At 36.5% G+C, this 25,314-nt stretch overlaps 1 protein-coding gene across 1 annotated transcript in view; it reads left to right on the top strand.

Moving 5' to 3' along the window:
* The window catches only part of GRIA2 (glutamate receptor, ionotropic, AMPA 2), a 53,308-nt gene that overhangs the window by 7,608 nt on the left and 20,386 nt on the right, over nucleotides 1-25,314 (top strand). Inside the window, exons 4-10 of the mRNA XM_009325329.1 lie at nucleotides 2,248-2,301; nucleotides 4,699-4,860; nucleotides 19,063-19,230; nucleotides 19,509-19,613; nucleotides 20,320-20,430; nucleotides 21,566-21,772; nucleotides 22,282-22,652. Of these exons, the coding sequence (XP_009323604.1) occupies nucleotides 2,248-2,301; nucleotides 4,699-4,860; nucleotides 19,063-19,230; nucleotides 19,509-19,613; nucleotides 20,320-20,430; nucleotides 21,566-21,772; nucleotides 22,282-22,652 (1,178 nt within the window). The remainder of the gene's footprint in view (nucleotides 1-2,247; nucleotides 2,302-4,698; nucleotides 4,861-19,062; nucleotides 19,231-19,508; nucleotides 19,614-20,319; nucleotides 20,431-21,565; nucleotides 21,773-22,281; nucleotides 22,653-25,314) is intronic.

Raw genomic sequence — 25,314 nt, 5'->3', positions numbered from 1 at the left:
CACTCTTTCTGTCACTTCCCTTCCTTACCTAAAAAGGTAAACCCACTTTCAATTTCTGAAGTAGCCTAAAATAAAATCTAAAATAACTGTTTCTCTATTAATTTTCTCCGTCTCTTAAAATGAAGGTCTATGCTGAACAAAGGATTTCTTGGCCTGTGAGTGTCCTTTGAGTGTGTTCTGATTTTCTTTTCTAAAAGCAGAATATATACTTCAAGTCTTGTTTGATCTGTTCTTTAAGAAATTCTTTTAGTTCCTGCTGCCAAACAACCCTCAGCAATTCCCTTCTTTACATGAGGGTGCCTGAAAGACCCTTTGTATCAGTATCCCTTTTCTTTCTCTATGTATTTTTACTGAGACATGCAACAGGCTTTCTGTTGACCAGATTTTTCTTGAATACTGAAGTATTACTTGCATTCTTGATGTATAGAGCAGTAACTTCTTTACTTTCTTCCTTGCTTTCTATTCTTGAACAAAACTTCTGTTGTAGTGCTTTGATTTATCCCACTAACTTTCTAATCTGTGGTGGCAACCTCAGGTTCACCCAGTTACGCTCTGTAGTCCTTGGATCTTTGTGTAGACACACAATGTGTTTGCAAAGTTGCTTCATTGTTCTTGTTTTTGTCTCATGTTGTAGTTTGTCTTCCAGATTTCAATAATTTATATAAGTTGAAGTTGAAAAATATTTTGGTTTCCCAGCTTTCCTAAGACTAGTTTATATTCCTCTTCTCTGATTTGGCAGCTCAGTGTTACCATGCTCTTCATTATATAGCCTCTGTCTCTTCTCAACCAGCTTCCTGTGCAGAATCTCATTTCCCCCTGATAACACCCTTTGGGCAGATGTGGAATTACTGCCACTTCTTGTCTATCCCTGCTTGAGATGCTAGTCTAAACATCTGGTGAATACCTTTTGTGTCCACAGCTCCTTCATCATGGCTTTTGGAGCTGCCACTGAATCTTCTCAGAGTTTTAACTGGCAGCATCCTTAATGTTCATATGGATGTAGTGGCACAGGGCAGTGTTTTAGAAAGCTAGATTAATGAAATAGTACCCAGTGGCAGTTAGAGCAGAGTTACTAACCATTGTTCTAAAGACTTGCAGGTACTGGTTGTTTTCTCAGATGCCAGTGATGAAGAAGCATTTTATGGAGAAGAGCTAATCTGTTTGGTCTAATTGAAATTTCTTTGGAAGCAGCAGCTGCATAAGAAATACATCTGAACACAGTTCTTAAACCTTTTAATAAGTAATGAGTTTTAAGAAGTCTGAACTAAGTAACTGTTTTAGAATAATTGAGTTCATGTATCATGTATATATTAAGCTCAAAAGAGGAATAACTGAATAACTTCTATGGCCTATGTAATGTGATCCCTCTTAGTCTCAAACTGTAGTAATATAGAACTTAGTGTTAAACACTGCCTTCAGTTATATTCCTGTAATTTCATTAAAGCAAGTATGTGGAATATCGTTCGCTGCTAGCCTGGTATAAGTTACAGGATACCTATTCTGAATATTTTAGTTATATGTTAAACGGGGGAATAAATGAATCATCCTCTCTTGATTTAAGTTGTTCTCATTGTTCAAAAGATGGAAGAAACCTCTAAAGTCCTCTTATCTCCCACATCCTTTCTCTGGAGAAATGTTTTGCTTCAAAGTGCAAACTTCCCCATGCAGACATAGTCTTAATTAGGCTTATCTGGGAGAAGAATCCATGCTACATGCCTGCCAGTGGAGACTGCTGAGAAACCACCAGCTGGCTTTGAGGGAGATTATGAGGAAGCCTTAGGGCAATAAACAACAATTTGAACTTTAAAAGACTTCCTCATAATGTAGATGCTTTCATTAATGTCAGTGGGCTTTTAAACTTTTTCTAGTTCAAGGAACATTACAATTCTGCTACAAAGGGAGTAGAATCTAAGCAGGAATCTCTGAGGCACAGTGCTTCTACTGCATGATGCCCACTCCCTCCTGTCCAGGTTGTGCCTTTAATACACAGTATAGTAATTAGCATTCAGCTCCTCCGTTTGCAGATCTTGGGACTTGGACTTCAACATGACTAATTTCCACCAGCAGAGAGTATGTTCAATGGTGCATTAGGTAAAATAAAAAGCAAAGCACTGAACAAACTCCGTATTGCATGCACTAGAGCTCATAACTGCCTTTTACATCATACTGCACTTTGTGGTTTTAAAGTCTCAGTCCATATATCAGGTGAACATTCTCCATTATGGGGGTATTTCTTCTTTTTTACAGGTTATCACAATTGGTAAACATGTTAAAGGATACCATTATATCATTGCAAATCTGGTAAGCGTTTTTAATATTTAAAATACCTGTATTACTCATTTTACTGTTTATGGAAGCACATCAACTAGCATTTTGTTTCAAATACATTTTAGAAAATAGAAAAAAGCTAAATGTCTTTATCCTTGCTAAATGAACGCATGTGTTGAGATGGTATTTGTTTTATTGGCTGAGTCTTTTCAGGGCTTAAATGCCTCCTGTGATATTCCCATCAATGGGAGTGAAGGTTGCTCAGCACCTTCAGTAGAGCTTCATCCCTTTTTCTACATACTTTAGAAAAGTAGGGTATGGAAATCAGAAAAATAACTTTCCACATTATAGGCTGATACATTCATTCAGCAAACTGATGTTTCTTCTTTCACCTCTAAAGTACTTAAAAATTACAGTTCTCAGCTTTCATTCTGCTAGACTAGTGAGTCTCAGCTTTACACATCTTCATTCCTCAGATTGGCTTGGTAATCAGTTTGAATTAATCTTTTCTTGAACACAAGTGATCAGACAGTATAGCTAATAGTGTTCCTAAGGGGGAAAGTTCAGGAAACTCACTAAATTCTGTCAAGGTAATTTTTTTTGAAATTGCCTCTAAAGATGAAGGGCCATTTTACTGATATTAAAGTCAACAGCACTTATTTACTGAAGGCTAGGGAATCTAATCCAATGTTTTTTTGTAACAAATAAAGCAAATTTTGCAGGCTTGAATCTCAGTTATTCTGTTCCAGAAAAGTTTTGGAGTTTGTGTGGTGTGAGTGCCTCTAAATCAATTTTTTCTTCATTTATTCTTGGACTGTGATAACGTTTGATATAAATTCCAGCAGGGCCCAGAGTGCTCTAATTTACACTTTGTCTTCCATAGTCCTTTGAGGGACCTGAGGAAACAGGACGACCATAGTGTGTCTGTCACACTTCAGACATAACCCCTGTCTCCTCCCAACCTTTGATCAAAACACTTCTCCTCTCCAGGCGGGCAGTATTATGAAGAATAATGTATGTCGCTAGGCAGGTGCGAGGAAGCCTTATACTCCAAAGTCCTCATTAAAAGCAGAACAGTGGGGTTTCATGTTTATATTTATTAACTAATTTTTAGGATAAAGAAGTTAGGGTACTGATATTCACAAGCATAAAAGTCTTACAAAACTTGAAAAATTCCCTGTTAGATATTTGTATTTTGCATTGCAAATGTTGTACAAATAGTATTTTGAGCCTTAAGGGAAATAAACATTTTAGAAAAATTGCCTAGTGTATTTCATTGTGTTGACTGGTTGCTATTTTAGCCATTGCTTTAAGTTTGTAACAGTAAGCCCATAAGATCTAAAACTTATTGAATCTTGTATTTTAAAGCTGTTTAATATCATATTTACTTCCTACAGATTTATGCAGTTTAAATGCAAATATTGTAGATCTTTTATATAATATCATATAAAATATATATGGTAATGATTTTAAAACTGTGTTTTTCTCTGTCAGAAGGAAAGCTTATCTAGTACTTGATCATATCCCATCTTCTTTCTTCTTTTCTTGACTGTAATAATGTTCTCCTCCAGTCTGATCAGTCAAGAAATTGATCTATTTTAAGAATAAAACATGCTGATAGATGCAGAAGGGGTCAAAGTATACAATGAATGTTCCTGTTCAAACTTCAAGCTCGCAATACTATTGAAGAAAGTTTCATGATCCCTGTAGAAGTATCTGTATTAGCATGCAGCAACACATCATTGATGAGTATCATTAATATGCAATAATTAAAGAGCACCTATTACAGCAATCGTAGCAACTTCTGATAACGTGGTCTGAGGTTGCTACTTCTTTTTTTTGTTTACTCAGAACTTTCATTTAAACTGAAGTGTCTGAAATCAGTATTTCCTGTAAATTCATTTGTATAGTTACTTGGGGCAAGTTAAAGCACAGAACATGGAAAACAAAGCATATGTACTGTTTGTAAGAATGAGAAGTAGTTCTTTATACTGGAGGGAGGAGGCAGGGGAGATGGTAAGTCCTTCCACATGCTTTAGTGTTCCTAGCAAAGAGAGGACTCAACTGTGGCTGTAACTATTCCTGCCTAAAACTTCCTTGCCTGTTATTCATGTCAGTGTTCCGTTTCTTATTTAAACAGTCCCATTGAAATTAACAGGGTTGTTTAGGAGAGTTAGCATGGCATGGACAGGTCCACTCAGCCCTTGCTCTATAAAGGTGTATGTCTAGTGAGCAACAAGAGGCATTGCTGGCTGGCGGAGCTGATGACTTAATCCTAGCAGCCCAGGATTTAAACTTGGATCCTGTTTGAGGAAAACGTTGGCTTACACTTCTGCAGTAGAAGTCATACGGTAGCTCTTTATTTGTATATACTATTGAGAGATCTGCCAAAACTGTTGGAATAACAGACATAATGTTTTCTGTGTCCAGGGATTTACTGATGGAGATTTGTCAAAAATTCAGTTTGGAGGAGCTAACGTCTCAGGATTTCAGATAGTTGACTATGATGATCCTCTGGTGTCAAAATTTATACAACGTTGGTCAACACTGGAGGAAAAAGAATATCCCGGTGCACACACTAGTACAATTAAGGTATGTCTTACATTTGTTTTAACCATGACAGATGTAGAGGAAGTGAGGGAATTGGAATAGAAAGACAAGAGACGGAGAAAGCCCTTCAAAATCAACTGTGCTAACGCAATTTTATATTTCTCTGGGGTACTTTTAACATTCTCTATCATAGGAGTGGTTGAGCAAAGATACTGCAATGTCAAAAATGTTCCAAGACACCTGTAAGTTTTCTTGTGTCACTGTAAATCTGCACCTGACAACTTGTTAGGTAATTGTTTTGGATGTGATGGTACATTAAATATCTACTGACTTTTCTTGGTTTTTCTCTTTCTCTGTGTTTTGAAATGTTTTAAAGCCAAATATGTAGTAATACATAGGCTTCCAGGGAACACAGATCTAGCACTTTCTGATATAACAAAATCTCCCAAAGAAATGGTAAGACACTTGCTTTGAGACAGATGCCTAAATCCTACGAAGACTTTTAAAATTAAATGGTATGCCTGAAGTACAGAACCACGGTCTGATTTCAGGCCTGAGTGACACAAGATGTGACACTGGGCAAGTGGTTAAACTCCTTACCTCAGTTTTCCCTCTGGATAAAACTGGGATAATAGTACCTTCTTACCTTATGTGACCATTATGAGGATCAGTTAGTGCTTGCAAGATGTTAAAAAGAATAACACAATTTTAATGCTAAATAATTTTTCTTTTAAGTAATACAATGAGAAATTTTATTAAGAATTAGTGTACTTTAAATAACTCTAAAATGTATTAAGACAAAAAGATAAATGGCAAATATTCTAGGCACAAATTTTTTTTTGTGCTATAGTTTGAATATGAAGCATATTCTTGATTTATAATGAGAAGGATAAGACGTTTCAGCAAGGAATAGAAAAACCATTTTTTAAATTCCTGGAACAAAAATCCTTTAAAGCACACACCCTTGATATAAAATGAAAAATAAAGTTATTTGTGGGGGACTTAGTCAAAGCTATGATTTTTCTGTGGTTATTTTTGTATTTTAAAATCTTTATGACAGAATAAGTGAATTTCTCATTTGATGTTTGACAAGATAAACTGAAGTATGTCATGCCTTTAGATACATTCATATTACATACGTGTAATACATGTAATATTGCTTTCATTTAGGAAAAAGGGAAGGGATGTGCCTGTGGGTGATTAATACAATTCTTTTGTCTCTGATTTGTGAGTGTCCAAATCTACCTACCTACCTACTAATGTTGCAGAATCGTAGTCTGGAAATAATTAGTGAAATGCATGACTAAAGTAAAAAAGTCTAACTGAAACCAAAATGAAGTTTTTCTTGTTGATGGAAAAATAAATCGGTGGGACACAGTGCTAAGGATTCTGGTACCTCTGATACTACTTACAGCAGGGGGGAAATTGCATGTGTGTTACATAAGATGAAGTGGTTGCAATGTTCTGTTACAGCATTAAAATCTGTAACTTTATCACAGGTATTCCCTTTATTTCTTCCATGATAGGTCCTTTCAAGTCTACTAGAAATTGAAAGGGTTGAAGGAGAGTATTTGGAATAGCTTATGTTTTTAAGGTTTATTGTGGATTTATTCCTATGGATAGGAAAAATAAATTAATTTTAACATTTATTTTCATTAATTTCATTAACTGAAGTTTTAAATTCAGTTGAAAAGGCTGATCTGTCTTTATATAATGTCTGCTCAAGGAATATATAGGATCGCACTGGTATTCAGTCAAGAGATTGAGACTTACATTAAATTATCAGATAATTTATGAATGCTAGAGGTATTGATGGGGAGGAAAAAGTGGATGTATGTTGCAATGTTTGGAGAGATTGATTATATCGGTTACTGTATTTCTTTGTGTAGCTTTCTCTCTTTTGCCCTTATACACATATTACTTGTCATTTTTGCTTGCCATTACATGTAAGGCCAGAGCTATGTCACATTTCATTCCCATTCTTGAGGGAGCCAGAGGCAGAGCGGAATCATAGAAATCACAGAAACAGGGCAAGAAAGGTCTTTGAGCAGTCAGTCACCCGGTCCATCCTCCCTGCCTGAAGGCAGAATCAGCTATACCTGTGCAGTTCCTGTGGACAGTGATTTCACAACTTCTCCAAGTGTTCTATTGCAGAGCTTAAATAGTCTTATTTTTTGTTTTTTGTCTAACCTAATTCAGCCTTTATATCACCTAATCCATTACTCCTTTATCTGTTTCTAATATACATGAGGAAGTTCTGTTTAGCTGTCTTTCTGTATTTGAAGATGGCTGCCATATTTGTCCTTGCTTTCCTCCCTGCTAAACTAAATAATCCCTTTTCCTTTGAATTTTCTACTCTCAGATCCTGTTCATTTTGCTCTGGAACCTTTCTAATTGGTACCCATCTTCTTTAAAATGCCAGACTGGGTACTGCACCGCATCTGAGGGCAGTGCTGTAGAAATCGAAATAATGGCTTCATGTATCTCAGAGACAGTACTCCTTTCAAGGCTTCCTTTTGTTTTACTCTTCCCCACCCCCCCCCCCCCCATCATGACACTGTTGAAATATATTTATCATGAGATACACACTAACACCCAGATCTTTTTCTGCATAGCTTTTCTGTACTGCTGCCAGTTTAGACAGTCTCGTACCAGATCTGTGCACTTGATCATTCCTTTGAAGTATAGGATTTTTCGCCTATTCTTGTTGAATTGCATTCCCTACCTGTCCTTCCTGAACACGCCATTCCTTCTTATATTAATAATCTGGCCGTGTTTGTTATCCTTTGCTTCTTGGAATAGTGTATGAGCATCTAAGTTACTGAGCAGGTTAGCTCACTGGTCTCCTATTTGTCCCTTCCATGATCTTATGAACAACCTTTCTCCCTTTTTGGTTTTGAGGCAGTTGTCCAAATTGTCAGTGGTTATAAATGAGCTTTTGCCACTAGTTCCCATGGAATCTAGGAAGCTGTCACTGCAAATTCTATATGAAACAGATAGGAAGGCTAATGAAGGTCCTGTATTTTCAATACAGAAATGAGAGGAGGTTACATGCCCCTAGCAGATAATGTTATCCCTGGGATTGCGAATGTTATCTCATTGCAGGCAAGAGTATTGCAACTGTGTTTTATTGTCTTCCTTTTATAATCCAAAAGGAAGTATACATTCATTTTACATTATAAAATGCAAGGCAATGGAATATGACTAAGCTGACATGACAAGACATCACAGCATCCAAGTATAGTCCTGAAAATGGAGGAAGACACCTTTTTCTAAGAAAAAGTGCATTTCAAAGGAACATGCTTTTCAAGAAAGAAAAACATTGTTGAAAACCTGTTCCACAGATGCCCAGAAGAGGACCTGGATCAAATTGTTTTAAAAATGTATCTTCACAATTTATAAAATATTAATTCTAAGCAACTGCAGTCTTAGGACATGGATGAGAAGAAACACTGATTTTGTTTGTTGCTGCACTGTACCTGTGCTAATAAAAAACACTTAAAAGATTTAAAGATTATGCAGAACACTTAAAACCAGTGCTTTGCTGCCTTTTTACAAAAGGTCTTCTTATCTTTCAAAAGTAAAGCCAATATACTGTTTCCCTCAGATTAAATTTAAAATACCTATTGTAACCGAGGGTGTTATCGGTCTCTGCATTGCAATTCTAGAAGAGCTAATAATACGTAGATTTTGAAACATACCACTGAGCATCTTGGCGAATTTCTTTGTCAAGTAGCAAAACAAAAGCTATATTTAATTTTATAAAGGCCTAATAATAAGTTGAAATCCCCTTTTGATCCATTATTGTGTATTTACAAATACGCTGGGCTTTCTGAGCCATAGTGTTGTGTCAGGCTATTATGTCTAAGGCAAACCTCTTGCTGTTGTGGAAGGACGCTGAAGGACAACACATCCATTCACATCCAACTGCTCTGACTTCCTAATCTGATTAACCCATTCTGTTTGGGGGCAGCCTTTGGTGTAATTCCAGGAAGAAGCTCAAGCCGTACCTCTTGAAGGCTAGTGAGACATGATGAGTACTAAGCTTAAAGTATACAAGTATAAATGGGGAGAGGAGTGGCTGGAGAGCAGCCCTGCAGAAAGGGATCTGGGGGTGCTGGCTGACAGGAGGCTCAATAGGAGTCAGCAGTGTGCCCTGGCAGCCAAGAGGGCAAACCACATCCTGGCGTGCATCAAACACGGTATAACCAGCTGGTCAAAAGAGGTGATCATCCTGCTGTATTCAGCGTTGGTGCGGCCTCACCTCGAGTACTGTGTGCAGTTCTGGGCCCCACAATTTAAGAAGGATGAGAAGGTCCTTGAATGCCTCCAGAGGAGGGCAACAAAGCTGGTGAAGGGGCTGGAAGGCATGTCCTTTGAGGAGCGGCTGAGGACTTTGGACTTGTTTAGTTTGGAGAAAAGGAGGCTGAGGGGCGACCTCATTGCTCTCTACAGCTTCCTGAGGAAGGGGAAGTGGAGAGGGAGGTGCTGATCCCTTCTCCCTGGTATCCAGTGATAGGACACGTGGGAATGGTTCAAAGCTGCGCCAGGGGAGGTTTAGACTGGACATTCGGAAGCATTTCTTTACCTAGAGGGTGGTCAAACACTGGAACAGACTTCCTCAAGAGGTGGTCGATGCCCCAAGCCTGTCAGTGTGTAAGAGGCATTTGGACAATGCCCTTAACAACATGCTTTAGCTTTTGCGCGCGCGCTCTCTCTCTCTCTCTCTCTCAATGCATAGCTAAGATAACAAAATGATAGATTGTTTTACCCTTCTGATTTTGCCTTTAGGAGTTTCACATTTTCAAGTCTCTTTTTTATAGCCAAGTCATCTAGTCTTTTAGAAAATTATTAAGAAATCTATTTTTTTAAAGATAATGTGATTCTAGAATTTGAAGTGTTTGTATAGTACCAAACAGTGTGCTCTTTATGATAAAATTGCAAAAGTTGAAAACGGCCAATCTTAAACTGTAAGTCAGGAAGAACGAAGCTTGCAATTTAAAGCTGCTGGTTTAACTGTACTGGTGCTGATTTACCTCAAGGATGGAATAAAGAGAACATGCAGACAAATGCAAAAGTACTTATTTACCTTGCAGAAATAAAATTTAGATGACTCACTGATAATAAGGAACAAAGAAGAGAACAGTGAAAACATTTCTTCAGACTGGAAATTCAGAAAGCATTTGGTCTACATACAGACAACTAAGCAAAAGTGTACAATTAATGAATGAGACAATACCTTCATTTTGGGGCATGCCTCTTATGATTGCAGTGTGTTGGAAAATGGTTTTATAATACCAGGCATTTTAATAAGAGTTATAAGTGATATTCTGTTGCACCTGCTACAGTTCTAATGGAAAAATATGATTGATTATGCCTGAATTCAAGTAGATTATAATGATTTATAAATAAGAATAAAATAAATTAGTTAATTTCAGTATTTATTACGTGATTTAATCAGGAACTGAATTGGAGTAAATTTTTTTTTTTAAGTGCCCTTGTAAAACTGTAGATTTGTGAGATTTTTCTGCCTACGTTTTCTAGTCCTTGTGTTTTGGTTTCCTGGGCATAAAAAATATACATCTAGCAGTTGGCGTTGAGCTACCTGATTTCACTGGGCTTTTGAATCCCAGTATTCAATCTTCTCTACTTGCAAAAATAAATACAAAAAAAGTGGGCATAAGAAATTTCAGTGTTAAACTTCATGTTTCTTTTTAATAGCTTAAAGCTCTCTTGCTTAAGTAATCACTCACTCCAGCATAGTTGGTTTGTTGGCTTTCTTTTTTTTTTTTTAAAGAAAACTCAATTAAAGAATGGAACATTTAGTCAGTGAAAGCAGCGGGTGGTTTGAGGCAATATCTGTAGATTTGTCTCAGACATACAAAGGGCCTATTGACCCAGATCCTTCGACCCTGAAAGTAAAAGTGGCTGAACTGTGCTAAAGCAAAAGTATTTGTCAGACTTCAGAAAACTACAGAGCCAAGTCCTGATGTCCCTATGCAGCTCTGTTTCTTTGAATTAGAATCCACTTATTCTTAGTAATTGTAAGTGTTTAAGGATCTTCAGCCAACAAAGTGCAATGGATTCCTCCTGCCTATTTTCCCAGGAACTCTTTACCACTGTTTTCAACCAGCAATTCACCTGAATATGGTTGATATAAACAGAAAAAAGCTACTATTCCTTCATGCTCCAAGTGTTCGGCAAGATCAGGCATACCTCTGGCCTCACCAAGATCAATGTCATTTAGGACAGGAGAGGTTGATGGAGAAATGGGGAAAAGAGGAGAAGGGGGAGTGATACACAAAGCTGAACATAGGAGGAGGAGGAGGAATGTGTCATTCAAAAAAAGGGGTCAGCAAAGTGGAAAGAGCCTGTTGGGACGTAAGTGAAAGAAGGATGGTGGCAGCGCAGAGCTGGAGAGGCAGCTATTCCTGAATGTTTCTAGGGTCGGGGGAATAAGGGAGGAGGAGAAGACCTGAGGATCGCTTATGTGAACAAGGAGACATGCAGGCTTATTGCTGGGCAAGGCTAGTATTAAGATCAGTCAATGTAGGTAGCTGTCAATATTAGCCAGTATGGGGTGGCAGAAAAGCAAACACGAAGTGTATATTATATTTATAATTTATATCTGCTGTAAGTCACATATGCTTACTGATTTATGACTAACCTTAATTTTTGAAGAGGAAGTGACTTTTGTGATAGAACATAGGAATTTAAAGAGACTCAAGTGTATTTTTAGGGTAAAGCAGTAAAAAAAAACCCCAAAAACTACAAAAAACCAAGCACCCATACCCCCCCCCCCCCTTTAACACTTTAAACATTCATACTAGCTCTTTCAAATCCATTTCTTACAGCATGATTTTTCAGAGAAGTCTTTTACCTTCTTATTTGTACATTTTGTTCTCATCCTCTGCTTTAAATTTTCCTACTTGGTCTATTTTCACTATTATAACCATAGGCTTCCGTTTTTGCTGCTGGATTCTGCTGATTTTTAACACTGTGAAGAGTGACATACTTTTCTCTAGCCTAGCCTTGAAGAAAAAGGTTTTATGTATTCATATGGTGACGATTAAAAAGGCATATGTTCCTTGTGATTTACAGTAAAATAAAGGTGATTTTATAATCAGTGGCATTGCTGTTTTGCAAGTGCATTCTGTTTAAAGTTAGAAGTAAGGTTACACAAATAATTGTAAAATCTTATTTATTTTGTCAGCATGTATATTTTCCACAGGCAGTAGCATGGATTAGAAGACAACGACATCTTTTTTATAAGTAAAATGCTGTGGATTCCAAGTAATTGGTTTTAATTTTTTGTCAAGCTCTGTGTGTTTTTTGGTGATATAAGGTTCACCAGGAGTAAGCTTTAGGTTTGAGAATTAGGAGAACTTAAAAAGCTTCTAAGAAAATGGAAAAGAATAGGGCAAGAATTAATAGACTTTTTAAGGAACTTAATAAAAAGAAGTGAGTTTCGATAGTAAACTTTTCAGCCATTGAGTAATGACTGGAGATTTTAAGAACCTCCATGATTTGAGGTTCAAAGAAGTTGTTACACAAATGTAGTGAATGTACAATTTACATTTGTACACATATGAAAATTATTAATAGTTTAGAGTTGTTTCTGCCTTTACTGTAAGGAGAGATTAGGTGTCCTCCTGATTTATTTACTTTTAATTATTTAGGATTTTTCAGAGGGAGAAGGAAAGGTATAAGTTAGAGAAAAAAGATACAGTGTGAAGATTTGCATTAAAAGCTACTGTACTCCTTTCAAGATCTTGTTTTAATACCTGATACTTATTCTTTCTCATTTAGAAGTGTTTAAAGGAAAGATATTTTTGTATTGCAACACAGTATGATAGATTTATTAAAAAAGCTACAGCTGTGAATGTGGTTTGGTTGTGGTTTGTTTTTTGTTTTTTTTTTTAATACTAGTGTAAAAACTGCCGTGTTGTTTTTAATGGCACTGGCTAGGAGAATACCTTGCAGAAGCTGGTGTCTGCTTCAGTATTTCATTGACTTAAATTGCTTATACGTGATTATTGGCAAATCACGTATAAACAACAAAATAAAAGCCTTGTACAGCAGTGCACTGCACTATAACATCATTACCGACCACTCTCTGAGCGAACAACGTTGAATCATCTCACCAGTTGTATGCTTTAGATCCATTTGCCATGATCAACAAAAGCTGAGACAAAACAACATGGTGGACCCAGAGTAAAATGGCAGGACACTTCTGAAAGCATCTGCCCATCTTTCGGTGGGCACAGGTGGCTTAGTTGAGACAAAGGTCAAAGGATTTCTAAGATTGTCTGACATGGCGGAGCTGCTCTTCTGTATTGCATTTTCAGAAAATAAAGGGGCCACAATGTAAGGCTAATTTGACCTTCTGGATAATGGAAGGGATAAATTCCCACACAACTTCTGTATTAACACTCCTGAACAAGTGTAAGAAAGACATGTATGCTAACTTTCTGTTCCCTTGAATGGAGAAAGGCCTGGAACTTCAGTAGATCCAAATGCCAGTGCCATTAATAAGATTTGGCATTGTTTTGCTTCCTCCTGGAAGGCAGAGGGTTCACTTTGTTGCTAAGACTTTTGCTGAGATCCATAATTTTTTTCTTCTCTGACATCTTTCTGATATTGTGAAGAAACATCTATTTTACAGTAGCATTAGCTCTTCTCTTTGGCCATTGCATTAAATCTAATGAAAGACCAAAGTATTTTAAAACGTCTGTCCTCAGTGTAAAATCAAAAAAAGAAAAAAAAAAATAGCAGGTACCTGCACTCTTTTTTTTTTTTCTGCTGAATTAGCACCTCTGGTGAGTAGTGAGAAGAGTGTTCTGGATTGGAAGTAATCTTGGGGGAGGAATTACAGTCCTGGAATCTCCTTCCTATTAGAGTAGTAGGTGAAATAGATAGAAAGACCAAGCACCTTGGGGTTCATAAATCTTGTGATCTTCATTTATTCAGTTTTAAAAGGAGTAAAAGAAGGTCACTTTCCCCTATAAATATCCTACAGTGGGAGTGTTAGGATAATTCAAGTGCCCCAGTCTTGCCAGTGTCTGCTGTGTGTGCTCTGAGCATGCTTTTCAAATAGGAGTCAGACTTCCAGGCGTGTAGGCTTAGGCAGGTGCCTAGCTACTGGGCTAGAAAACAAAGCTGTTCTGGGTGTGCCCAGAAAGCAGCCTTTCTAAACCAAACAAGGAGATACCTAAAGAACTTAAACACATCACAAAATCAGCAGGTTTTCTGGATAGCAGTTTTGGACCTGAACACTTCAATTTTTCTAAGGTGGCAGGTTGCTTAAGGCGTTCTTTGCATCTGATGATCTGCCCAAAACATTATGGCATTTCAGAGCAAAAATACGTATTATTTGCTTATCTGTTCTGTGCACACAGAATGCTGGAATTGCATTTAAATAAAGGCTATCATCAAAATATAAGTTGGTTTGACTCTAGAACCTCTGGAAACAAAATTTAATAAAGATAGTTTATTTGTTAAGATAAATAGGGCTTGATCTCTAACCTCATCTTTACTGAGATTAATTTTAAAAAAATTTTTTTAAAGGTCTGGTAATTTTACATTTTATTTATTTCTCTTCCCCTTTTAGTCAGGACCACAATTGGTATAAAAAAATTACAAATAATCAGTTGATATTTCCAATATCTTGCATATATACAATTATTTTCAGCTGGAAGCAAGTCTGTTGTAAGGGCTGCCTGTTTTCACAAGAGCTTCATTCTAATGTAAAGATCAAAGAGGAATAGGCAAGCATTCCGTCTTTTCTGGGCTCCCTGACCTCTACCTCATGTCCCCAATGTTTGAAACAGTCCCATAGGTAATGAAGATGCTCTTGTGCTTAAGGCCCATTTACGGTTTGAATGGCAACCAGCCCGACATGCTGCTTCATACAGACCCCATTCATGCTAATGCCTACACAGAACAAATGAGAACAATGCATGATTATGGGCACAATTAAAAGCCATCTGGATTTACAGTGACATCTAGGTGTAGAATATTCGACAACTGTCTCTTATTTCTATTGAAAGTAACTATTTGCATTCCGGTGCTCTGTCATGACAGTATGCAAAGTATCACAAGAGATCCTGAAGGAGGTAGCCATTTCCCATCAGTTAGTGAATTTTCCACTAACCTTTTCATCTGTCAGGCCACTTTCAAATGTTTTCCAAGGAGTGTGTAATACTGTCCGTTTCAAAATAGCCCTCAGGTACATTAATTAAAGAAAGACCCTTAAGAAATAGGAGCCTGAGTTGCATTAGTTTGACTGCATTGACAGTCAACAGGAGGTAGTTACCCAGTTCCTTTATTAGTTCTTGACAAGTAACTTTGTCTCTCATTCTTTTTGCTTGAGGGTTTATATATGTATATACCCATTTTTTATGCATTAAAATGTAGGGATGCTTCTATATCTATATACCAATCTCTAGCAGTTACTTCTGAAATTCCAAACAGTTTGGTAGAGTTTTGTGAATGTTTTGACCAAAAAGCACAATTATGGTACAAAGCACAATGAAAAGGCAATTTTTCTTTTGTGGTATGTACTAGCACTCAAGTAGAGAAATACTTCGTTGTGGGAAAAATGCACAAAACTCAGCTGAGAGATTTTATTGAATATAACCCTCAAAGCAAAATAAAGCTGTAGCATTTATTAAAACAAGACACTGTTTGATATCTCAGTTTAGTCTGTGTATAGTTTAGTGAAGCATTACAAACAAGGTGATAAAATGCGTAGTGAACCATTGGAAAAAAAGTTGCTAGTATACTGCAGTAAGCCAAACATTTAATATAACTACAATCTACAAAGACAGTTTGTTATATATTTATTGCCTCTGATGTACATTTCTTGGTATTTAAGTATATTTAAATTGTTTAAGGAAAAATACTGAACATTTGCTTAAACCAATTGATTCTACCCACTTGCTCTTGCGACAAAGAACATTTCCTGCATTACCTCCCTTTCAATCTTACCTTCCTCCAAGGAAAAATATTTGTATCTGATTTTAGATGTCCTTTCTCTTAACCTCTGTTAGTGATACAGAGTGTCCCTTCTCCTGTATCACTCCCAATAGCAGACCCCCATACGTGGTGAGGAACCCTCTTTGTGCCGGTTTCAGACTGATTTCAGCCTTCTTGAACACTGCTTCAGCTGCATATGCCATTCTAGCTGAAGTCTCCCTGATGTCTTGTACACTAGCACTGTGTTCTTTGACTCTGCTGGTGTGGTCTCTGCCCAAAATATCCTATTTTGTTTGTCTTTCTCACTGTTGTGTTAGATTAGGGCTAAATGGCTAGTTCATAGTCCCCTTGAGTGGTTTTAATTTGTTTTTAGTGTGTCTACAGTGTAGACATATGTATCTAAGGTTATTGCCCTGGACTCCTCCAGTAGTCTCAGAAGTCACTGGAGATCAAATTAATGGAATCTAAGGCACGATTCATTTCATCTTAAAGAATGTGTCTAACATAGGCCAAATGAATCACACCTTAAAATGCTTATTTTTCTTCTTTGACTGTAAAAAAACAACTAGTATGTCAAGGACAGATTTAGGCATTGCAGATATCCAAATCAAGAGAAAAAGAATTCTGCTTCTTGTGATTCAGGATACTTCCTTTTTTTTTTTTTCCCATTTGTGTCTTCACATTTTAATTTCTTCTCTACTGCTCAAGTAAATTCTTTTAATGTTATATTTTAGATTTCTAAGCGTATCTCTCAACTTTGTGTCTTCAGCACGTTGACAGGCATTGGGTTAAACGCAGGACTAAGACTAATGTTGTGGGATTAAATCTTCTTATAATATCTTACAGCTTTAAAGTACATATATAAAAAAATCTTGTGCTTCTGGGGGTGTCTTCTGCAATTTCATCTTCAGAAGATTCAGTTACTGATTGTACAAAAGAGGTTACTGGGCCTTTTAGTTAAAGATTTCTGGTATCTTCTGATTTACTAGACAACAGCTAAAGTTACAAAAGTCAACATCTTGCCAGTTTTTCTTGGACAGCACATGATTAATATCTTCTGCTTAGTCTGTGATGATTTCGTTTTGTCTTTAATTTTCAAATTCATCTTCTCAATTGCAGCTTACAAATTTTATTAAGGTCTATAGTACATTTTAAATTTAAATTGAACAAAATCGCATATGGACCTTGTGTTTTCTCTTCTTGGCAATTAGGGCATTTATTTAGAGAGAGAATTCTTTTCATCTGACATGCATGCTATCTGTGTTTCATAGCAAATAACATAAAATCTTTAGGCACCTCAGTGCATTATATTATAGTTTAAATTATCAGATTATTATTATCAAAGTTCCAGAAAGTTATCAAAATATTCCACTTTTACTCTTCCAATTCTCTCCCCCATCCCACTGGGGGTGGGGGGGCAGGGAGTGAGCGAGCGACTGTGTGATGCTCAGTTGCCAACTGAGGTTAAACCACGACAACTTTATATATGTGATGACATGTATACACATACAGATATATATTAATAGGCAAAGCTCTACACGAACTGAATATATGACTGAGTTGTGAATATTCAGGCCAGTAATTATATACTATAGGGATAATATTCTTGAGATGATACATTAAACATATCCCAATGATCAAATTAAACATAGGATAACTGAATTAGATAGCACTATAACGTCTCAATTTCAAGCTCTTATTTTCTCTGCTACCCAAAGTATGTTTCAGTGGTTAATGACAGTGCTGTATCCAAAGTTTCTCAAAACACTAGTGTGGTACATGTTTCTGTACTGCAGAGAGCTGCAATTAAAGCAGTATTGCTAGCTAGCCCCAAAAAAATGAGTCAGGGTCCTTTCTCTTCTCTTCTCACTGTTACCTTCTCCTCCTCTCCAAATCCAAATCCGTGTCCACCACTTAATCACTGCTGCTCCAGTAGTAGAAGGTAGTATCAGCTCCAGGAAGTCTTTCACTTCATTCTTCTGCTGTTCTGATCCCTTTAAAGATTTCTGTACAAGTCACTGAGAAAACTTTCTTGAGAAGATTCACATTAATCACCCACTAAGCTTATACATCTGAAAAAAGAGTTCCACCTTCCTTTTCTTCCTCTCCAAGGTCTAACAGTTGCATACAAAAATGACCTCAATTCAGGAGCCTGCCTTCGTTACAATTACAAGAGCCTTCTGCATGACTTGAGCTAGCTAATTAAAATTCTCATTAAAGTCTGAGCCATTGAAGCAAAGAGCCAATATATCATTTCTCACCGCTTCACAGTTTATATATTTTCAGCATCTAATAGCCTTCATAGGGATCATTGCATTCATTCATAAGGCTGTAAGTAGTTATATTCTGGCCCATATTTCCAAAAATGTCCCTTAAATTTGGCATAATTGCAATGTTCTGGACTCATAAAGCCCATCCAACAACATCCTCAGTGTACATGCACATGTGGTTTCTCTTCAGTTAGTTAAGATGTAAAATTTTCCAGTCACTGACGATAACTGCTTTTGACTGTTTAGCCCCAGCTTCTGAAGCATGTGGTTGCAGGATTCTTCTCTGATGTCTCAAAAGTTGTAAAGCTCCTTATATCCTATCAGACTAGAACATGGGGCTCTTCCTTGCCTATATTGTTCTTTGAGGGGCACCACTTCTTCTTCCAGACATCTCAGCCCAAAACCTGTTTTTGCAGGGTGTTGACAAGGTATTGCATATTTGAAAATAGCTACCCCTGAGTTTTTATATTTAACAGATAAAAGTTAAGCACACATATATACAAACTTAAGTTGTTTGGTTTTGTGTGTATATATGTGGGAGGAGGTGTAGTCTAGAGATCTGTATATAAATGCATCTCCATGAAGAGTGTTATCAAAGGAACAATTTCTTATTTTTAGAGGCTAGCTCAAGTTAAATAGTGGAAATTATTTCTTTTTTCCCCCTTCACCTCCATGGACTTCCAGCCATATCTGCACACAGAACTGTTACACAGTTGTAGTGAGAAAGGAATGTAATTCACACTGAAAACAGCTGTAAACCTTCAGTTTAGACTTATTAGCACTGCCCCCAACCATTCTGATGGAGAACACTTCATTAATTTACATAGATGCCCTTCAGAGGGTAGTGACCTCCAAACTAAAGAAAAACTGGTCTGATTTCAAGTGTATCTTACTGTCCTTTTTATTTTTAATATATTTCTATGTTGGATTAATGAGGATTGGAAGGCGTAGTGAATCTGAAGCTGTTTTTTAATTAAATATTTTCACTTCTTTTCAGTATACGTCTGCTCTGACCTATGATGCTGTTCAAGTGATGACAGAAGCTTTCCGTAATTTGCGTAAACAGAGGATTGAGATCTCCAGAAGAGGAAATGCTGGAGATTGTCTTGCAAATCCAGCTGTACCCTGGGGTCATGGTGTAGAAATAGAAAGGGCATTGAAACAGGTAGCTTACCTGGAGTGAATGCTGGGATGAGTGCATATGTGAAATACTCTATAAATGCTTGAAAAGAACCTTCCAGTCTCCTAACCTCCCTGGATGTTGCTGGGAATAATGTGGAAGTGAACTCCTCAGGAGTGAATATAAGATGATATATTGGGTAGTGAAAAGAGTCTAAACTGAATGTTTTTGAAATATCAATAATCATTTATGGAAATACAAAATGCATTTTCTAAAAAGAAACAAAATTAATTCTTCTACTACTTTCATCTTCGTCTATATAGGTTCAGGTGGAAGGTCTAACAGGGAATATAAAGTTTGATCAGAATGGAAAGAGAATCAATTTTACAATAAACGTCATGGAACTCAAAAGTACTGGTCCTCGGAAGGTAATTTGAATTGTCTTACAGTGTCTTTAAAGGTTTTACCATGCTAAGCAACAGGTTAAGGTAGGTAATGAAACACTATAGATTAATTAAGCGTGAGTTGTGATACTGTTTATTCATAGGTGTATTCTACAATGGTCTTGCAGGTCAAAGTAAAAATATGTATTATTTCTTTCTAACAAATACAAGTTGTTATTTCTGGTAAGTACTACGTCAGAGTATTTTCCTTTCAGTTTTGTGGATTAAACTTCTTGCTTTCTGATCTGAATTGCTAAATGTGAGCCAGTAATTGGGGAAGTATGCTTCCGAATGACAAATACAGAATACAGCTTTTCAGTAATGTTTCTTTAAATGTGATTATCTTTCTGCTCTAATTCCAAACCTTTCAGAAAAGCCAGTTTCTCGTGTCTTCCTATCTGGAGTATTTCATAACCCTTTCAATCCTACAGTGTGTGATGTTGATACTAAAACCTGTTAATATGTGAATGAAAGTGTATTAGACAATTTAACGTGAACAAATGTCATTAGTTCAACCTTGTTACTATTTCTGTAGTCTTTAACTACATAAATAGAAATATTTACACTGGTAAATCCATAGCTAAAATAGTTCTCTGTGAACATAAATCAAGGGCATAGTAATAACATGCTTTACGTTTTCTATGAAAGTTCATATTCACTCGTGTCTGTGCATCCTATAAACTCTCTTTAGATTGGATATTGGAGTGAAGTGGACAAAATGGTTGTGAATCCTCTTGATGGCCCTCTTGGAAATGAATCTTCAGGACTAGAGAATAAGACTATTATTGTCACCACTATTTTGGTAATTAACCTCATATTTTGTCAGAAGACAGTCTGTCCTACAGTGGTTTGTTTCTCATCATTATGTTAGTTTAAATATACTGTCTTTTTATTATTTGAGGTTGTGACCTGTTACTCATTATGATGCATAAATAAAATCTGGAAACTAAGGAAATGTATGTGATTCAGTATATGGTTTTGTTCTGTAGAAGACAAACAGTCATTGATTGAATATCCTAGAAAGTTACAATTTTTAGACCTGAAAATGGAAATGAAATACCTGCTTTCGAAGGAGGGAACTTTGTTTGAAAGGCAGAACCATAGTGTTAGTTTTAGAGAATGGATTTTGCCAAGCAGGAAAGAGACTGGTTCTTATGCTTCAAAATTGTAGCTGCTATGGATTGGTGGAGTGTAAAATAAAACATTAAAAGTTGTATTCTAGTTGTCTAGAAAATAACATTATGTATTGTCATAGAACAGCTTTTTTCTGTAAGTTACACAGCTTCTTTATCAGTTTGGACAAGTCACAGGCTAGATTAGGAGTTTCACTGGATGTGAGAATCGTTTGGTAACAACTGAGCAAAGAGGAGATACATTGCTTCAATACGACTTATGACTCATCACGAGTTTTGCTGATGATAGAACTTTACTGCATAGTTATAGATATCTTACCTATTGTTTGTGTAGTAACTCAATAAAGATATAGCCTGAAGAGCCTGAAGTGTTTTCCCAGGGAAGGATGTGGTTGTGAAATAGGAAAGAATTTTCTTGTATTAAGACAACAACAAAAGCAACTAAATACCTTTGCCTTCTTCCATCCAAACTGTATGAGAGAAAGAAACTGATTTGGGACTTACTCTTTCCTCTCTGAATGCGTAACTCCTGTTAACATTCATGGTCATTATTAACATACTGCTGGGAATCACTATACCTGTAAGTATTGTTATTTGTATATGACTGTGGAGAATGCAACTTTTAAATGTGTTAAGGACATGTCACATTAATAATTAACAGCTAACATATACATAGCATGTATGATTCAGATGTTATCTTCTCTCTTTGTTTCACATGTAAAAGGAAATGTATTGATCTATGAAGTGCACAACTGATACATCTGTCTCTTTCCGAAGTAGCTAAGGCAAGTTCTTTCTGTGCAGGAGTCCCCATACGTCATGATGAAGAAAAATCATGAAATGCTTGAAGGAAATGATCGATATGAGGGCTATTGTGTGGACTTAGCTACAGAAATTGCTAAACACTGTGGATTCAAATATAAGCTCACAATTGTTGGGGATGGCAAGTATGGGGCGAGGGATGCAGACACGAAAATCTGGAATGGGATGGTTGGAGAACTTGTTTATGGGGTAAGAAAATCTTTTATAATAAAGCCATTAAAGATGACTGATGGAAGGAGTGGGATTTGGTTTAGTTTTCCCTGTAGAGTAGATGAAAAATTATCTAATTGCTTTGACAGAGAATTAGTAACTTGAGTTGGCATGAAAAATTTTGGAAGTAAAGCATGGAATTAGATTTTTAAATGCAAATTAAGTTGGGGGGAAGTGAGTGCGTATTTCATCCTTCTGACCAGGTGAAAGGCAAAGTACTTTACTAACACTTTTAAATGTCATATACTCTTAAAAGGGCATGTGAAAAAGGGAAGCTTGGAATATGCCAACCATGTGGTTATATGTATTTCAGTAAGAAGAGTTTCAACTAAAAATTTCTGAAATTCTCCATAGGACATTCTTGGTAAAACGCATGTTGCCTGTGTCTCTGCTGTCCTATTTTCCATTTGTGAAATGCAATAGAAACTAAACTGTTCTTTGCTCTGATCATTGTATTAGCTATTATTTGCTTTTTTCTTCCTTTACAGAAAGCCGATATTGCAATCGCTCCATTAACTATAACATTGGTGAGAGAAGAGGTGATTGACTTCTCAAAGCCCTTTATGAGCCTGGGGATATCAATAATGATCAAGAAGCCTCAGAAGTCCAAGCCAGGAGTGTTTTCATTTCTTGATCCGTTAGCATATGAAATCTGGATGTGCATTGTTTTTGCCTACATTGGGGTCAGTGTAGTTTTATTCCTGGTCAGCAGATTTAGCCCGTACGAGTGGCACACTGAGGAATTTGAAGATGGAAGAGAAACGCAAACTAATGAATCAACTAATGAATTTGGGATATTTAATAGTCTCTGGTTTTCCCTGGGTGCCTTTATGCAGCAAGGATGCGATATTTCGCCAAGGTTGGTTACTCGCCCATTTCAACTTTGTGCATTTTTGGTCTCAGCCGTCTCAGCCAGAGGAGGTTTATGGTGCATATATTTTCACTCTCGGAAAGAAATTAATTACTATGATTTTTCCCTCCCTAAAATCACAAAACTCCTTGAAATAAAAGCAGTTGTCTGTGGCATAGGGTAATGATGTATTTGATCGATATTGTCTTAATGTCGATCATACCTTTGCTAAGTGAAGTTATATACACCATGCAGAGACTGTAAAATGCATAAGGTTCAAGTCATTCCATGCCTTCTTGGAGGGGTACCGTGTTTTTGCTGCATATTCCCATTTTACAGTTGACAGTGCATATGGTTCACAACAACTGTAATGGGAAAAAAGGGTAACATACTAGCCATGAACTACACAGGCAGCACTTTCCCTCTAAATCTCACTACATATCATAACACAGTTATTAACCCACGGTTTTCCTACAGGAGAGCCTTGAACTGAAATAGAAGTCATGTGATGGCTCTAATTTCATGTGAATAGTTGCAAAACACTGCTGTTTTTCCATGGCCTAGTTTTAGAAAAGTCACAAAGGATATCACTAAAATGAATTTGAAGGTCCAGTTTATAAATGCCTAATTCCTCATGGATTGTCACCTACTTTATTAGGGACAACTGTAAAGCACTTAAGTTTATTCCTTTGCAGCTCATTAAATATTCTATTTCCCTTGTGCACAAGTGGTTCTAGCCTTGATTCAGCAAAGTGGTAAGTAGGTAAGTAAATAACTACTTGCTGCTTGAAGGAACTATAGTGACAAATGAAATAGGGCAACTGGGTTTAAGGAAATCAAATCAGAAGACCTACCTAATTATACTAAGCAATGTAACTTTCTTCTAAACATCCCAAAGTAAGACAGGGAACAGGTCAGTTTCTAGTGAATCTGATGACTAGTGTGCAAAATAAATCACACCAAGGGAGCATTTCATAGATACAAGTCGTGCATCCCAAAAGGCAACAGCAGGTTTTCAAGTTGTTCTACTGCAGAAACTGCAGAGAGCATTTATTGTGTGAGTATTTTAGCAATTCTGTGTAAAGGCTGGCATATCACAGTAAGATGAAAGATGTGATAGATTTGGCATATAACACCATAAGAATTGTATTCAAGAAATAAGACAGTGAAGAGAGGGAATCATTTCAGGTCATGAGAAGCTGTGTTAGTTTCAGTCCTTTGGGGTTTTTGTATTGATTACACACTGCACAGGTTTAGTTGTCCGCAAAATCCTCCATTAGCTACAAAATTGTTTTTATTGAATCAAGGCCATAGTAGAATAATGATCTTTCTTTATATTATTATTTTACTGGCTATTAAAGCATGACAGTTGTTGTGCGTGGTTTGATAACTTTTGAAAGGTGGTGTAAGAATAATGATAGTAAATGGTCACCATAAAAGGTGCATGAAACTAATCATTTTGGAGATTCAAGATTTAGTTTCAGTGAGGTGTTTAACAGCACTTTATTTCATTACAGGCATATTTTTGAGGAACGTGCTTAGTTTGTGTATTATCTGTTTATTATAAACATAGAAAAGAGCTGAAAACACCTCAGTTATTTTTGTTCTTGCACCAAAATCATCACTATGGAATTTGAACTCCCTGCAAATGAATTAGAGCAGATATGAAAAGGAATCTCTTCAGACATCAGCAAAATGTCTTTGTGAAGTTAAGTTTTGCACTATTGCTACTATCATTTCTCTAATAAAAGTGACAACCACTGTAAGAATTGTAGACAAGTAACTAGGGCTTCCTGACTCTGAAATAGAAGGTGGTGTTGAGTAAGACTGGACCACCTGGAAACTGGTCTGCAGTAGCAATCCCCATGTTGCCATGTAGCACAGAAAGAAATAGAATAGAATAGAATAGAATAGAATAGAATAGAATAGAATAGAATAGAATAGAATAGAACGGAACAGAACAGAAGGTATGATAATGAAAATTCAGCAAAGTTTTCCTCATCTTTTTTGAGATGTGAATGTACGCTCAGTACTGCCATGTAATACCTTTGTAAGTATAAAGTCTGGTGCACAAATTTAGGTAATTGTGCATAGAAATTGTTATTTTAGTATTTAATGACCTGATGAATGAGGTGCTTGTACAATTATGGATTCATACTAGCGTATAATTATCAATCTTTAGAAACTTTCTGAAATGTACGTAAAAAAAGAAACTATTTAACTGGGACAGACCTTATGGGAAAATTTTGAATACAAATGACACTCAAAAAAATTTTACTTATAAAATGTCATGTGGGACCATAATGTCTGGATTGGCATTGAGTTTATTCTTTTTTGACAAAAACGGTAGCGACTTTGTTAGCTGACAGATCATGGGCTTTTGAAGATTATTATCATTTATAGCTGATGTCATCAATACAGTATAAAGTGCCATAAAGTCAGCAGTTATTAAATATACATTGTCAGAGATTTTACCTTGCAAATATATATTTATCATGTAATTTAATCTTTTAATTGTAGAATTATTTTGTACTCAGATTAAGTCAATGTCAAAATAAGTATATAATATTTTTTCAAAGGTGACAGAAAGCATGTTTGCAGAATACATCTCAATTTAGAAGGCACCTGAAATAATTTCTTTTTTATGGTCCTTTTTAATAACACATTCTGG

This window comes from Pygoscelis adeliae, unplaced genomic scaffold, assembly GCF_000699105.1.
Source record: "Pygoscelis adeliae isolate BGI_AS28 unplaced genomic scaffold, ASM69910v1 Scaffold170, whole genome shotgun sequence".
In the NCBI taxonomy this organism is placed as follows: Eukaryota; Metazoa; Chordata; class Aves; order Sphenisciformes; family Spheniscidae; genus Pygoscelis; species Pygoscelis adeliae.
This window is presented reverse-complemented; position numbering and strand designations above follow the sequence as displayed.